The sequence below is a fragment of the Neolamprologus brichardi genome, chromosome 16, assembly GCF_056152115.1.
Source record: "Neolamprologus brichardi isolate AB-2024 chromosome 16, ASM5615211v1, whole genome shotgun sequence".
Lineage (NCBI taxonomy): Eukaryota > Metazoa > Chordata > Actinopteri > Cichliformes > Cichlidae > Neolamprologus > Neolamprologus brichardi.
The window spans coordinates 10,436,777-10,454,584 of record NC_142119.1 but is presented as its reverse complement, the minus strand read 5'-3'; the positions used below and the strand labels follow the sequence as shown (position 1 = coordinate 10,454,584).

General features: G+C 38.9%; 1 protein-coding gene across 2 annotated transcripts; it reads left to right on the top strand.

Moving 5' to 3' along the window:
• Positions 1-1,528: 1,528 nt before the first annotated feature.
• Positions 1,529-15,770, top strand: tgfbr2l (transforming growth factor beta receptor-like). 2 transcript variants are annotated; one of them, XM_006806418.2, is made up of 9 exons: positions 1,529-1,682; positions 7,869-8,025; positions 9,861-10,069; positions 10,227-10,975; positions 12,354-12,491; positions 12,625-12,766; positions 13,830-13,957; positions 14,257-14,406; positions 15,405-15,770. In XM_006806418.2, exons 1-9 carry the CDS (start codon positions 1,529-1,531, stop codon positions 15,537-15,539), a joined length of 1,962 nt encoding a protein of 653 aa, XP_006806481.2. In that variant the 3' UTR covers positions 15,540-15,770. The 2 variants fall into 2 exon arrangements, with proteins under 2 accessions (XP_006806481.2, XP_006806480.2); XM_006806417.3 differs by lacking the exon at positions 1,529-1,682 and adding an exon at positions 7,391-7,465.
• The last annotated feature ends 2,038 nt before the right edge of the window (positions 15,771-17,808 follow it).

Genomic DNA, 17,808 nt, shown 5'->3' with positions numbered 1-17,808 from the left:
TCTTTTTCTCCTTTCTCTTGAGTTATGTCAAATTAAAGCCTTGTATTCCCTTTCTGGATTTCCCCAAGTTTATCAGAATATAAGTATTCTGTACTTTTTGTACTACTACTACTACTTCTTTGTTGGTCTTCCATGGGTCCATTTAGAATAACAGGTGTTCCCTGTGCCTTGCTTTTTCCGTCTCCATCTTGTTTCCTGAAAACATGTGTACAAAGTGATTTCTAGATATAAATACAAAAGGTCATTTGTACTTTCATACAAAATGTATTATCTCGAGCTCAGAAGTTTTCTTCGTTCAGTGACCCAACCAACAGGAACACAGTAAGAAAAAAAATCTTGTGAAAGTAAGTGATACAAAGTTGTGTCAGCATTTATATGTATTTGCTCACTGAGCCCTCACATCACTGTGGTTTGAGCATAACCTGACTAATGAGCTGGAATAAACCTGTTAGTGCTCACAGTCTCACCCACCGTTTCTTCTTCAGATTGGTTTAATAGAAATGCAAAATTCTGTGAAGAAACTTTTAAAACTCTAAACTGAGATAATAAAAAAATGGAAAAAAAAACGGACAAGGATGAACAATGATAAAAAGTAAATAAATAAAATTTATTATAATATATAGAACTTACCTAGAATATGTTTTCTGAGACTAAGAAAAAATCATGCAACATAATAAATGCATTACAATGAAAGTTTGATTTTGCTCTATAAAAAAGAACAGAAAAATAGTTTTATAAACATTCTTGGTGCCGTTTGGCTAAGAATTTGAATTAAGTAAGTAATGTCACTGCATTTAAGAGGCTGTCAAAACAGGACTGATACGTTTGGATTTTTCCTGCTTTTAAATATGTAAAGTGTAAAATTATATCATGAACAATATCAAATCATTTTCTTTGATCTCCGTTTATTTTTTTTTCTGTAACAATAAGGTAAATGCAAAATATTAAATTAAATTATAATTGATTATAATGAATGCAGTAATAACAAAATAGTAATAATAATAAAATAAAAGAGCAATAAAAACAACATTTCCTGTTTTCAAAATTAAACTCTTAAAAATAATTGCCAAAAATTTACCATTGTTTAAATGCTCATGGACCTAACTGCAAATGAGTACAAATAATAAACACACGATGACACTATGGTTTTTTGTAATATTTTAAAGAAATTACAAGGGAAAAAAAATTCTCAATGAAAAGGTGATGTAAAGTCATAAAAAGGGCACCTGCTTTAATTGTTTGTTTTTTCCCTGCAAATACGAAAAACTTATAATAACTTAAAATACGTTTTTAAAAAGTATTTAAATACGTTTTTTAAAAGTATCTACGATGATTTTTGTTTGCGGACATTTTTTGAAAGCAGGACTTTGCTGTAATGGAGTACTTTTACACTGAGTGAATACTGTTTCCACCGCTGTGTGTCACATGTGGAGAAATGAGACACAGAAACAGAGGCAGTAGAAGGGGGCGGGGCCAGCCCACATCTGGATGAAAAACATCTGGGCTCCCTCTCTCTTTCTCTGCGTACATGAGAGGCTCTCCGCTGACACCGGGGGCTGAAGACCGAAGCACCAACACACCGACTGACCGGGGCCGCCTGAGTTTCATCGACTTACTTTGCCGGAAGATGATGGCTCAGTGCTGGACGATTTGGACCGGGATCCTCGTCCTCCTGACTGCCTGTGAGTGCTGCCTGATTTCTGGGCTGTTTCTCTCTTTTCCTCGGAGCTGGAGGGCCGAGCGGGGGGCATGACAGAGAGGAGGGACGTTTTGTTTTGGAAAAGCTACTCAGATCCGTTATCTTGGTTGAAATGACTATACAGCACATGAAGAAATACTCATGTGTTATCAAGTGAGAGTGGAAGATTCATGTAGCAATAAAAGTTGCAACGAAGGTATCAGATTCATGTAGCTTAGTTGCAGTGTCAACAGAGAGGTACACAAATATCATTAATGTAGTTTAGTTTATCAGCTTTGTGTATTGTCAGCAGTCCACAAATATTATCAGCTCCATCAGCAGATAAGATGCTAAATGTGACTGTCTTCTGATTCAAACGATGGATCCTGAGCCATTAAAGTCTCAGCAGCATTTTCCTGTTTGAGCTCTTTTAATCTCTCTCTGATACTCTAAAAGTCCTGAATGAAAAATGTTACCTAAGTAAAACGTAGTCTAAAACATAGTGTTAATTTAAACATATTCATTTAAATGTACTCAATACAAAGATATGACCCATGTGAATATTACAGATGTTATGTACTCCTGAACATTGTGTTTTACACTATTTTACTCTTGCTGGTTGGAGTGGATTTGATTTATTTCATGTGGGATTCTAAATAATGTCTGCACCATTTCATATTCAATTAAGTTTCTCAACAAATCAGTTCGCTTGACTTCCTGGTTTTTAAAGTCATAATATCAATAATTCAAACTTCAAAAAAGGCGAAATAAGTTGCTAAAATATTTCACAATAAAAGCATGAAATGGTCAGCATTTGTAAATGTAATTTGTTTTGGCAGTTATCAAAAAAGATATCTTTCCTATCAACAATCAAATTCCATTTCAGCTTTAGTCTTGTATATATTGTATTTCTTGTTAGACAGGGTTCAATCTATAGCAAAACATGCAGTAAAACAGACAGTAACTGCCTTCAAAATGCAGAAATGGATTTTCTTCTTGAGTAAATGTGCTTTCCACCATGGTCATTATGCATGCAGTTCCTGTTAAAGGGCAGCTTATTATCTCATATCTAACAAAGAGTGAGTGTATCTGAAAGTCCTCATGAATGGCTACACACACAGTCACATCTTGGCGCTGTTTAAGACATTGGAGAAGACACAGACTGGCACTAAAAGAAAGAGTGTGTTAATGCTTTTGGACACTTTTCTTGTACTTACAGAAGAAATTGAACAGAATACATATTTCAAAAAAGATAAATTCCCAAACGAACAACAGTACAAAGTGAGTGCTGAAAAGAATCCACTTATGTGGGGATTTACAGACTTTTGTTTCTTTTGTGCACAAAATAATTCAAATCACATACAGACAGAATGTTAAACTGCATCTGACAACATGCTCCACAAAAAGTTGTCTAAGTCATCAAGGTAAAAAACAAAAAAGGCTGTTGTGTCAAATACAAATATCCTGTCACTTCAGTCTGATTTACTGCACATAGTGACAAATACAGCATCTCAAAGATGTCTCAGAGCACCATCCATGCATAAATATCAACTTTTCATTGTTCCAATCTCTCATACAGCATGAGGTTTTATGATTTTACTCACATTTGAGGAGCTTTTGTTTGCATCCAGATTTACTGCCTGTGTGAAAAGTGAAAAATGCTGAAATGTAGTATTGAACCCGTTGGTATGTTTCTTTAAATTTTAATTCAATGATAGGAATAAAGAACATGAGCAGTACTAGTCCCCAATCATGGAAGGGATTAATAACAAAAAGGAAAAGGTAAAGATTATGACCAAACAATAGCGATTAAAAAAAAATCCAGGCATATGAGGCAGGTTGGAGCAACTTAAAGAAGATCTTTAATTCAGTTGGAAGCAAGCATAAAACAATACTGACTTACAAGCTGATGTGCATGATTTAATTCGTTTATTGGAGTCTCTGTTGTAGTCGTTCATTGTAATTTTTCTCTTAAATAATGTTTTGAAGATGAGAACACCAGAAACTCCCAACTCTGGAAACTACTCGTCTACTAATATTCTACTAAGTATTTATGTCGCCTCACTCAAATTCATCATTAAATTCAAAACAAACATTAATGGCTACTGGCTTCAACACAATCCTGTGGGACTCCTGCTTGTGTGTTTACTCACATTAATTAAGAGAAAAAATTAGATGGTAAATTATGTAGCATAAATACTTTGCAAATCTGTAAACAATGATAGTTTTAAATTTCATAATAATGCAACAACAAAACAGTCTGTTATCTGGCTAGTTTCTCAGAGCCAGACTTGAAGTCTCTATGTTTAGAGTCTTAGGACTAAGATAAGCCAGCAAGCTGCCGGCTGAATGCATCAGTAATTGGAACATTTAACCATGGATGCAAATGAAGGTATTTTACAAAATGTCAGACATTTCTGTCAACGTAATGTAAATAAAAATCAGTTTGTTTTGCGCGTGTTGCACATGAGTACAACATGCATATGTGTATAAGCTTAAATCTCCTGTTTGTGTGTGTGTGTGTCTATCTGTGTGTGTGTCTTAAGTAAAGTTGGAGTTGTGGTAGGGAGGGCCTCCTCCTCCTCCGAGTAGCATGGAGCGCTCACATTTCCCATGAGCCTTTGAGGGAGGAGTGTTGGATGCTAACTTGGCTCTCGATGCAGCTCACTTCTGGCTTCAATTTATTCCTGGAGGCACACACACACACACACACACACACACACACACACACACACACACACACACACACACACACACACACACATATACTCACATGTGTGTATTTCTAACTCTTGAGGGTCTTAATGCAGTCCAGGCCACCTACCCTAACCTCAACCTCAACCATATTATAGCTTCAGAGGGTGGGACAAGTATTTAGAACTTTTGCTTTAGTAATTCAATCATGTAAATGTCCTGTTACCAGTGAAATCATGCAAGCGAAGCTTTACATAATTAAATACCAAAAAATAAAAGCACTTAACATGCAGGATTGGTTATGTGCATTATGGCTATAAATGCATTAATATATTTATGTATTGCGGCTATAACAGATGCTGCCTGTAGCTGCTGGATACTGCTGGGTAACATTATGACATGATAATACATCATCATTTACATGTTGATGTATTTTTACTCCAAACTGTAATTAACCATTAAATAACATGATATTTACCTCTCAAATATTTGGGAGTGTGTTTAATATTGTGTGATATTTGTTGTGCTTATTCTACTTTGTTTTTGTAGGGTTACTGATATTTTAAATGGCCTTTTTAGGTATCCATGCTGTCACAGCTGCATGAGTATAAATAAATGATGGTGCAAGTAAGTGGTAGTAGTACTTGACCTGAAAGCAAACTATACTCTAGCCTACTTAGTAACATTAGTTTGTTTTTTATTTTACATTACAATGATAGTATTATTAACATGTTATTAAAGTTAACATCATGTAATAGGTTTAGTTTTTGTATGATGTTAGACTTTGTATCTGATAAAGTAAATTAACTGCAGACAGCCTTTGAAGGCAGGTCCCTAAATTGGGACCAGTTGAAAGTTACTAACTTTCCACAAATGTCCACATACCCAATCTCTAAAACTCATACTGACCCTTACAAAGATAAACATTTGAGTACACGCAGAGCCTGTGATGCTGATTCAAGCTTTTACATCCCAACTCTTTCTTCCTTTGTCTTCAGCCCAGTTTGGAAGAAACATCTGGAACTGCTTCGGCTTTGTGTGTGTGCGCGCGTGTATTTGTATGTGCATTTGTGTGTTACAGAGTTAATGAACTGCTGTGTGTTTATGTGTACTATTCTGTATGTGTGTGTAGAGCATATCTAATTATAATGCATTGTGGTTGGGTTTGTGTGTGTAATTGAGTACATGTTTACATAGATATCCATGCAACACTGGGATTTCTGTTTGTGTATGCCTGTGTCGTTGAGAGGACCCATTTTAGCTTTCCATTTTATGCCACTTTATGTTGTTACTACACACTTGAATTCTAAATATCATACCCTGTACTCCACTCTACTTTTTACTTAATAATTTATTACTGCTTCTGTTACTTTAGTTACTTTGTAGAAAGCCAGAACCTCAATATACATGAATTATACTGCGCTGCAGAATGACTACTTTGCATTTACATGACTTTTACCTTCAGCAGAACGTTTTTACACAGCAGCATCATTAAAACTTTGACTATTCTGGGAATGCATGATATCATAGGTACAGCGTGTTTGTTGCTTGGGCCATTATATCTGTGTCATCAGGGTGGGATGGCAGTCTGGCAGAGCAACACACGCATATGCAAGCTCAAGCATAGTGTAAAGATATTCACTTACTCTACAGACAAATACACAACAACCACATAGTACAAATACCAAAGCCTAAAACCGCACACAAAGAAATAAAGTCTGCTTATTTCTTTGAGAGACTGCTTACTAACAGTTTTCAGCTCCAAAGGGACACACCCATATCCTGCTCTAAGTCACATTCACTTTATGTAATTCTGTATGTGGCAGAGCTGATGCAGTAGGATGTTTTGAACTTTACTATGTTGCAACCTCCAGCTAAAACCGAGAACACAGCTGCCTGTTGCCCTCAACACTTTCAGCTGTCATTATATTATCACATATCACAAGCCTCAAAGCTAATCTCCTCTGTGACCTAAGCAATGTCATGCTATATGTACGCAATGTTATTAATGAAGTAGGATTTTTGGGTTACCAGTTAGGCAGGGGTTGACACAGAAGTCACATATGTTTTTTATGTTTCATGTGAAACCTTTTTTACTCTGTGCCACACTGGTCCATTTCCATAAAAGTCATAACACTGTGTAAAAAGGAATTAAAAGCACAGTGCAATGATCTCTTAGTCATTTGATGCAGATTGTCAACTGAACATGTTAAATGCAGAAATGTTGATTTGATTTGATTTGAAAACAGATGGTACATCCCAGAAATAATTGGAATTGTTGCCAACAGGTGAGTAACACTAGCATCAAAGAGTGTTTCAGAAGTAAGGGTGGGAGGAGGTTAAGCAATGTGTGAGGAACTGTGCAGCCAAATAGTTGTATGTATGATATATAAAATCTAGAAGGATTAAAGGAAAGCTCGTTAAAGGATAATCCAATGAAATCCCCTTGTGAGAAGGGTGCGAGGCTGGAAACCAGTACTGAAAGGCTGTTATCTCTGGACGCTTCAGCACGGCATTAAAATCAGACACACGCTCAGGAACACTTGTGAAAACAAAACGTGTACGCACAAATGTAAGTTAAAGCTCTGCCATGCATTGCATATAAATGACATTTGTGGCCCGTGGACTGATTTGAATGTCACATCCATCGGGCCAGAGATGAGTGACACCATCCACCTTGTGATCCATGGAGCACCAGCATATAAACAGTTTGAAAATGGTCTGCCTGTTTTAATTTTTATCCCAAGATATACTTTAGTGAATAAGTAGCATTTTTGTGCCTTTTTTAAATTGTGAAAACCGGATGAGATCACTAACTCTACTGCCTAAAACGTTTTATACCAGCGGTCCTCAATCACGGTCCGTGAGTCGTTTGGTACCGGGCCGCGAGAGTTGAGGGTCAGGTGTGAAATTTGTGGTTTTCAGGTTTTTCCTCGTTAACTCGGTCTCCCTGGGTCTTTTCCCGTGTTGTAGTTCTGTCTTATTTTGAAATAAATGTTTACGCGTTGCCATAGCGACCAGAGAGCATTAAGGGACAGAGAGGACGTCACTCTCAGTGTTGTTGGCGCATTTCAGGAGGACGCTGCTAATAAAGTAAGACAATTACACAGTGAATTTGCGTTTATTATTATATTTACAAAATACCACAGTTTTGGTCTTGGTCGTATCATTTTATTTTGTTGTATTTATCCACGACACCTTAAAGGCCGGTCCGTGAAAATATTGTTTGACGTTAAACCGGTCCGTGGCGCAAGAAAGATTGGGGCCGCTGTTTTATACAACAGAATGGGAGTGGAAACAGGAAATAAACAGGGATCTTGTTAAAGCGTTGTGTTCGTCGACACCAACTTCATACTATATGTGTTTATACTAAACTATCACTGGTCCTGCAGCATAATTCCCACGGCTGCTACAAATGAGCTTTGGGGTTGGCTGAAATGACTCATGTTGTTATTTTTCCTGCTGATTTCTGATTCATCCGCTTCTTACCCTGAAGGTCTTCCAGTTGATGTCCAGTCTTTGAGCCACCTGAGCTTCAATTTATGCAGGTGGTGTGAGGTATCCACGCCGGTGTGCGAAGGCAACATATGCTCCAGCAACTGCAACTTGAGCTCTTTCTGTAACACCACTGAAGAGATCTGCATGGCCATATGGTGAGACCCTTTTTGAGTAACTTATATTCCTATGATTTGTTTTGTCTGTCTTCTGTGGGGAAACTTATAGAGCCTATGACCTAACCTGTATATAGGTAACTACATGAGAAAATAGACACATGGTAGTTTTTACTTCTCCTCAGTTTGATGTTTTCTAGCTGACTGTTTTGTTATTTGTTTAATACAGCACACCCTGAAGCCTCTAACATCCATAGAAATGCTATAAAATGACCATTGTTATTCTTCAGCACTGTCCCATGAGTCTGCAGATAAGAGAACAGTACAGCCGAGCTGGTTCAATATGGTGTCGATCAGTATTATGAAACATCCTGAAGTGATTTCTCTCAGCGTGCTACTGTTGGACTTAAATGAAAACACACACAGTCTCACACGCACGAACACAAACAAAACATGTGACCACAGTTTGGCCTTTTTCATAGTTGTTGGTTAATTTTTCTATTAGAGAGAATCTCTGTAGCTTCAAAACTTCACGCCAGCTTTCTGCTGCTGCTTTCTTCATGACTGGAAAGTTTTTGCTGATTGGTAGTTTTGTTTGGATAGCAGTCCTACACTGTGATCCCCTCGCTACACCCCCCCCCCCCCCCCCCCTCATTTCCTGTGCACGTGAGCCAGCCTGACCCTCCCAGCTCTCTGAAGGAAACCAGCAATAGAGAACTGACAGAAGAAAAGAGGAGAAGAAAATTGGTTTATTCAGGGCAAATATACACAGTCTGTAGACTCTCTGTCAGGAACACGGTGTTTGTGTGACCTCCACTTCACTGGTGTCATCTTTGCATCAGTGGTGCAAAGATTCAAAACTCTGTTTACTCACGTACTGTAGCTCAGTAAAGGTTTGAGGTACTTTTATTTTCTGCTTTACTCTTTGATGTGTTTATTGGATGAAGATGAAAAAATACTACCAAAAATGGTCAAAAGCAACAACAAACAAACAACCCTACAGATTGTTGAACAGCTGGCTTGTGAGCAGACTTTGGGATGAGCTTAGAGATTGCTTTTATGAACATTAGCTATTAATAATGCAGTAGCCAGTAGCCAGTATTCTATTATTCTCTTGTATTGTAAAAAAGACCCCGGACTCAGGCCTCTTCAAGCGTTAGTTTATAGAAAACTACAAGACATGAGAACATAAAATTAGCTTAGATGCAAATTAACATTCCAGGAATTAGTCTGTATGTTCTCCCTGTGCTCATGTAGTTTCCCAGCTTCCTTTCACAGTCCAAAGACATGTATATTAGGTTAACTGGTGATTGTAAGTTGTACATCGATGTTAGTTTGAATATTGTCTGTCTCTCTGAATTAGCCCAGCAACAAACTCTCAACTCATCCTGGGTGTACTATACCTTTTGCCAGCTGGAAAACGCTCCAGCCCTGGCTGAACTGGATAAATGGAGGAAGATGGGATGCATTTTCTTTTTGGCCAGTTACACATTAACATATTTAACAGCAGGGGTAATAGAAGTGGTATAAAGGGCTGAACTTCCATCCACTATCTTCTGCTTGTCCAGTCCATAGTGAGAGGGACTGGGTACATCCTCAACAGGTTGCTGGTCTGCAAGTCTCCTTGCTAGTCTCGTGACTGTCCTCAGTCAGTGCTGTCTCGATGACTGTATAAATGGATTCAACGATAAATGTATGAATGTAATAAATGACAGAGCACAGAGCAGTGTTGACCTTCAGCTTTGTGATGCAATCAGTGGCTGGAGAGATGATATCTCATCTCTCTCACATCAGCAGGATGTAAACTCCTCTTTAAGTAAAGCCAGTCACATGCGTTACTTTCTAATGTTTCTAATTTTTTTTGTCTGCTCTTCCAGGAGGAAGGCAAACAACACAATGACAGTGTACACAATGTGTCACCACCCAAATCTGCCACTGGATGGTATCAGTCCTGACCTGCTGCAGACCTTCACTTCCAGGGAGTGTCGTATGGTCCCACAGGCTGCAAATGACTCCATGATGGTCTGTGGATGCCAGGGTGAACATGAATGTAACGACAAACTTGTCTTCGACAAGGGAGCAAATGGTGAAGAGAAGGAGGAACGAGGGAGTGTGGGAAAGAATAAATGCATGAAAAGATAAATATGTGAATATAATGAAATCCAGCTAGGTGGATGAATAGATAAAACAATGAACAGGTAGCTAAATCAGTGGTTAACTGATAAAATCCTCTGTTCCTGCAGGATTCTTACCGCTCCAAAGTAAGGATGTGATCCCTGTGGTAGTGGTTAGTTTGGTGCCCCCTATTCTGGTGGCCATAGTTGCCATTGCTGCCTTCTATTTCTACCGCATACGTCGTCCTGACAAACCAGCTCCATCAGTATGCCCTGACTGGCCCACTAAACGCACCCCTGAACTTTACCAGGCCTTGGATCTACCATGTGGGGGCCTGGGTGCTCAGGGAGAAGGTGGAGGAGGAGGTGTGACTGATGCTGAACAGGATGAGTCGAACACCAAGGTTCAACCTCTTAACAGTGACACTATCAGCGGTATGACCAGTTGGCAGGGCCAGCCAGCTGAACTGCTACCTATCAAACTGGATGTGCTGGTGGGGAAGGGGCGCTTTGCCGAAGTGTGGAGGGGATGGCTGCTCCAGGGCGAGAAAGGTGGAGTTAATAGCTATGAAACTGTGGCGGTGAAGGTGTTTCCGGATGTGGAGTACGCCTCATGGAGAAATGAATGCTCCATCTTTGCTGACCCCGAGCTACAGCACGATAATGTGATTCAGTTCCTAGCAGCTGAGGAAAGGGGCCTGTCGGGCCACACCCCACACACCTACTGGCTGGTTTTAGCCTATCACAGCCTAGGAAATCTGCAGGACTTCCTCACAGCTAACATATTGAGTTGGGAAGAACTTGTTGCCATGGCAGGCAGCATTGCTAAAGGATTAGCTCACCTTCATAGTGACACAACACCCAGTGGGCTACCAAAGGTAAATTTAACCTATCATCTTCTAAGATTTATTATTATTGATGTTCCCAACGAAGAGCTGAAGGGAATCCACCATGAAGTTTAGATTCAGTTCAATTCCATTTGTATAGCACCAAATAATAACAACAGTAGTCTCAAGGGAATGAGCCAGAATTTTAAATGAATTACTAACAATTAAACTACAATAGTGGTATCAAACACCGAAGCTGAAGGCCCTATCTCCCATAGGAACCACAAGTAAGCCCACAGTCTGGGATAATATGTTGCTATAAGGTCTTTAAGATATTATTGAGCATGATTGTTCTAGAAAGAAATATAACTCCTGAAAATAATCAAATTAATTATTAATCATCAAGTATTAACTTTGATTTGAGTACATTGCATGGATGAATTTTGAGTTGCATGGCTTTGATTAAACAAGTTGCAGTTATTCAAGGATTTGAACACCAGCAATGAAATGTTTGTATGCTTTGCATGTTTATGAATTACCCCCTTTTTACATTACAAAGGTTTCAATGCCCTTTACTAACTTCTAAAGCAGATTTAATTAAACAAATGCTGGCTGAAAGATTGCATTTACAAAGAAGCTGGTTAAAACTAGACTTGCTTAAGTGAAGCATTTTATCTTTGGCTCTAGACGCACACCTATAATCATTCATGAAATGCCAGATCAGATTTCAAACTTAGTCCTGACAGTACACTTAACCCACACTGGATACATATATGACTCAGGGTGATTATAGTGGTTATTATGCCAAAGGGAAGTGTGGCTAAAACCATTTGTTTACAACTCAGATAAACAACGGTAAAAAGTATACTTCGTCTTGGTTAGCCAAACACAAGGCCTATGCTCTTTAGCTTCTTCTTCTCTTTTTTTCAATCTTTGCTCTACAGCTTCTTCCTAATATCCAAACTTAAGGACACAAGTGTATATTCTTGCATTGCCAGGTAGTAGACTGCTGTATCTATGTCAGTAAATTAACAACACATAATTCACTGAACTCACAGAGGATGAAAAGGTGCCCTTGTCAGACCAAGGCCTAAGCATATAATGCAATTTAATTACTGTTTTCTTTAGGTTCACATAGATTTGGACAAAGCCATTTAAATTGACAAATGCTGGCCAAGAAAACTCTACCAGTATATTTTAAATCAATGCTGCCTATTGTGAATGAAATCATGCATTGTTTGAAACCCCAAAGCCTCATGATTCATTGTATGGATGTGGACCATGATACAGATACCACAGCAGCAATATTTTCACAAAACAGATTTATCTCTATCTGATATGAATATATATGAATCTGTAGGATTGATTTTGGGCACAGTTTTTGGCTCCTTGCTGAAGTTGTTGTTTTGAGCATTGCTTGTTTTTGTAGGTACCAGTGGCCCATCGGGACCTCAAGAGCAGTAACATCCTGGTAAAGAGCAGGAAAGAGTGCGCACTGTGTGACTTTGGTCTGGCTTTAAGACTGGACCTGTCCCTTACAGTTGATGACTATGCCAACAGTGGACAGGTAATCTGTGCACAGCTGTGCAGTTTGTGTTTGAATATTTTTATTAAACACACCCATGACCCAAGCTATTATGCCTACCTGTCTGATGTGCTGTTTGCATGGCACCAAAAAAAGAGTTTATCATTCTGTCTAGGTGGGGACAGCTCGCTACATGGCTCCTGAGGTCCTTGAGTCCAGGGTGAACCTGGAGGATCTCGAGGCCTTTAAACAGATGGATGTTTATTCCATGGCTCTAGTCTTGTGGGAGATGGCCTCTCGATGCAATGCAATTGGAGGTATGTGTTCTTTTCTGTGTTTCTGTAGATCAAGAGAACAAATCCTTCATAGAGAGGACCTGCCACCCCATGTTTTTCACAGTTTAGGTTAAGGCCCAAGACCATACAAAGATGTGATGCCAGTCATTGTGCAGTCCTATGTTAAAAAAAGAAGGAGGTGATCAATCAGAGTCCAAAAGGAGGCCATGACCACAGAAGTAAACTAAATGTGTTCTGCTGTGCTTACCACAAGGGGGGAAAAAAGTAAAAGAAAACAAAACAGATTTAGTATGCAACCTTTGACTCACTGATATCCAACACATGGAGACTTCCTTTATGAATGAAGAGGTGGAGTTAGTTTAGTTTTTTGGAGCCCGTTTGTATGTTTGCTTTGACTGGAAGTGAACCAAAACCAAAGTCTCTGACTTTCTCCGGTTGCTTCACGGCATAGCACCCCCTGGCTGTAATGCTCAGCCTGCTTCCTGCACTTTCTTTGTTTAAAACTGATCTTGCGTGGCCCAAAGTGCTTTCCTTGCCTACAGCTTGTGTGGTTGATATAGTTAGCATATGTAATGTGATACACAAATATAATGACATGTAATCTTTCTAAATCTGTAGGGTAAAAGTGCTTAATTCTGCTTTGCTTTTCACTGTTTTTTTCAAACGGGGAACGACTAGATCTCTGTCTTATCAAAAAAAAGGGGGAAAAAGAAAAAAAGAGGTGACGTGGGACAGATGTTCTCAGTTTTTTGCATGTGTCCAAAACCTCTTTGCACTCTTCACTGTTCTTTAGAGCTTAGCACAAAAACGGCGTGTTGACATGTGCATAAATTGAAATGATGGCTACTGTCCCCGGAACTTGATTTAAGCATGACCTCCGGTTGAAGACGGAAATTTCGATCTTGGAAGTTTGCTCCAAAGTGTGGGGGGAGTGGTGCAGCTGAACTAAAGGTAGTCCCTGTGACAACAGCTGCAAGTTCAGTTACAGGTCAGACAACTCCCATTGCAGAAAAAAAAGTTTATGATAAATGTGTGTGTGTGCGTGTGTGTGTGTATGCGCATGCGTGTGTGTGTATTGCTGCAGAGGTGAAGAGCTATGAGCCAGCATTTGGCTCCAAGGTTTGTGAGCAGCCCTGTGTGGATAGCATGAGAGATCTGGTGTTGAGAGACCGAGGACGTCCGGACATCCCACTAGCGTGGACGCAGCACCAGGTCAGTAAAAAAGTAAAAGTGCAGTAAAGACATAGACAAACTGAAAGTTTAGGCTTATGGCCACTGTCAACTGCCCACTCACAATTCAGCCAATCATATACCAGGCAATTCATTTTTTACGTGGTTTATTTCAGGGTGTAAAAACTCACAAATCAATTACAAAGATATTCAAAATATGCCTAATTGTGACCAAATCAGATTGTAAGAGTTGCTTGTTACAAGCTTATAGTCATCACTGTAGTCACTATCGTCACTATAGTCATCACTTGTCCTTTGGATCTAACGCTGATCTTCTTTAGGGGATGAACATCTTCTGTTCCACCATCACTGAGTGCTGGGATCACGACCCCGAGGCCAGGCTCACGGCTCACTGCGTGGTTGAGCGCTTCAGCGCCCTGGAGCAGGCGGAAGATGACGACGGGGTGGGAGACGAAGAAGACGAGGAAGGAGTAAGTCAGGAGTAAGAAGACGAGGTGAAACTCTGGCAAGAGAATGAAGCAGAGAGAAAAATAGACTTGGAGACGCCTCATGCTCCGTCTCCTCGAGGAGAGGAGATCTCTTTTCTTCCAGATTGAAAGGGAGGACATGCCTGAGGTTCACTGCTTCACACTGGTTTTCCCCCTAACGAGTCTTCATGGTTCGCTGTGTTTGCATTGTCGGAGAAACACGTGTTTTTTTCTGCTAATCTTCAATGAGACACTTACTGATAGAGAAGGAATTGTTAAGTCACTAAAACTGACAAGAATCTAAACTACAGTTACAGTTAAAGCAGTTTTTGACTGATAGTTAGGATTATCTAATTTGCCACAATAAGGATATTCAAAAAGTCAATACTAGCAAGAGTGGACCACTTCATAGACATTGCCCCAGTTTGCTCAGATGGAAGTTTAGCTCAGTCTCAACAGATGGGAATGGACCAGTGGTGCAGACTGGAACATCTCAACATGGAGAGGGATTTTACACAAATGTTTAAGCTCACAGTCGTATAGTCTGGAGAATCTTTAGGTACTGTTAACTTTCTCAAATAAAATGTGAAGAAAAGAAGTTTTCCCACAAGAATATATAAATAAATAGAACAAAATGGTCCAACATATAGTATGACAAACCTTTATATGACCCAAAGAATAATTCATTGTTGTGCAATTTGGCTTGAACTTGTGTAAAGCAAAAAATCTATACCAGCAACCCCATGATTGCACTGTTGCCATTTTATATTGACTTCTAGAGGGACAATCATAAAGAAAAGAATGGCCCCAAATTTCATGTTTTTTAGACTGTACATTTTCTAAGATATTTCAAGCACACCCACTCTTGGTGCCATTTTTACCCCTTTGCTTTGTCGTGTAGTGATCTGGCAGTGCGAACACAGCCGTTGTCACCCAACAGAGGGATTTTGTTTATTATGAATCTGTGTGTTTTCTCTTTGTTGCTTCCTGGATGTTTCCAGCGAAAGACCAGAGGAGACAGAAATGAACCAAAGACTGACTGTGCCTTAAACGACAGACCTACTTCTTCGCAAACTTTTGCTGAGGATGTGACACCCGAATCAGTCATAGATCTGCTGGCAGTTGCTGATCGCTGAACAGTTTGAAAAAGATTTGATTTGTTGGAGCTGGTCTCCATTTTGTCACGGTATTATTCTTTTATACTGGCTGTGACATGTGACTTATCATTGCTATACTATAACCTACTACTGTAGGTCATGTGACTATAACCTACATTTATGAATAAACAGGAGAGAAAAATCTTTTTCCTGGTTTTATGTTTGTTTGATAAAAAAATCTTAAAAAATAAATTTGACTTTTTTCATCTACACAGTTTCATCCCTTGGTGTATTTTCTTCTTTTCAATTACTTCTCTGAAAGACATTACTATAAATGCTAATAATATAAACTTATCTGCCACTCAATTCTATACATCTTGCTATCACTGGTTTGAACCCCTTTTTTGCTGTTTGAGTGGCCTAATATGGATTTAAAATAAGATTCTCCGAGGTGCTGGAAACATTTCTCTGAGATTTTGGTCCATGTTGACATGACAGCTTAAAAATAACCTACACACCATTACACCACCAGCAGAAGCCTAAACCGTTGATACAAGGGAGGATGGAGCCATGCATTTGCATTAATTACACCAAATTTCACAGCAGAAATTGAGACTCAGACCAGGGAACTTCTTTCCAATCTGGTGCTCGACTTTGGTGAGCCTGTGCAAATTGCAGTCCCAGTTTTCTGTTCTTTGCTGACAGGAGTGGCACCTGGTGTGGTCTTTTGCTGTTAGAACCCATCTGCTTGTGCTTTCAGAGATGCTCTTCTGCATACCTTGGATGTAACAAGCGGTTGCTTGAGTTACTGTTAACTTTCTATCAGTTTGAAGTGGTTTGCCTTTCTCCTCTGACCTCGGGCATCTAAAAGACTTTTTGGCTTAAAGAACTGCCTCACACTGGATATTTTTTATTTTTCAGACCATTCTCTGTGAGCCCTGGGGAGGCTCTGTGGGAATATCCCAGCAGATCACCAGTTTATGAATTACTCAGAGCAGCCTGTCTGGCACCACCAAGCATGCCACATTCAAAGTCACCTAAAATCACATTCTGATGCTTGTCTGTATACTTAAAGGCATTGAGTTCCTGCCGTGTGATTGGCTGATTAGATTTAGATTAGATTAGATATTTTAGATATTTATTAATGAGCATGTTATATACCCGAGAGTAAGGGCTACGGGACGTGGAATAACAATGGTATAACAGGGAAAAGAAAAAGCCAAACAAAACAAATTGTGAAAAACTAATTTTAAATTAATAAAGGAGTCAACTCAAAAAGTCGGCAACAGTGCTATTTCAACTAAACAAACGACATCCACAAACTAAAACACACAGAGGAAAGACAAAGGAGATGGTTAACCAAATTAAAGGTTCACTTCTGCTACCAGTGGATACCAGCTACTCATTAGAAGCTCAAAGAAAACAAAGTTTCATTAAGACAAGCTGAATACACCACTAATGCTCACTACCTAAGAGGGGTCCACACACTGACTAAGCTGCTCTTTAGTAGTCAGCTGTGCACTGGCTCCTCAGGAGGGATGGATGGCAGCTGAGCTCCTGAATGACAATCTAGTGTCTAAAAACCTACATGTTAAAAAACAATATAGTGCTGTTCATTAGAAAAAATAAAGTTTTAAAACTTTTAAAACCATTTTTATGGTGGATACAAAGCTAAGTAACAATGTTTCTAGCTTGTTTCTATCTGACAAAAGATATTCCACCTAAAGATAATGCACCATATATAATAAAAATGATTATTTGTTTGAATTATCTGTGTTCTGTTTTAGCCTACATTTGTTTACACTGAAAAAATATGCCCATTAGCCAGCAGAAGTTGTTGTGTACCTGTGAATGTAAAGATAAAATCCATTTTACTACTACAAAAATTAAATATGATGATTCAGAAGTAAGTTCTTCCACTTTCTGATCATTTCTGAACCTTTTTTTAAAAATAAATGTTTGTTCAAATTTAGGAATGAACACTTCATACACTATTTCATCCTAGTTTGTTTATAAAAGAATAAAAATCTGTTGATTCTGTTTGTTGTGGGAGACAAGAGACAAAGATTGAATAGGTTAGAATACTTTCACAAAGGAAAGAGAGAGTAAGTGTCGCAGCATTGATAGGGATAAACTAAAGGTATAACACAGACATTGATCAACAAACTTATAAAATATGAAATGTCAGAAAATATTGAAAATATACAGTGTGTAAATCATCATATCCTTACCAAGCAATCCTTTTGAAGCGGTTGCTTCTGTAGATTTATGTTTTCTTATTTTTTCTTTTTTTAACCATAATGAAAAT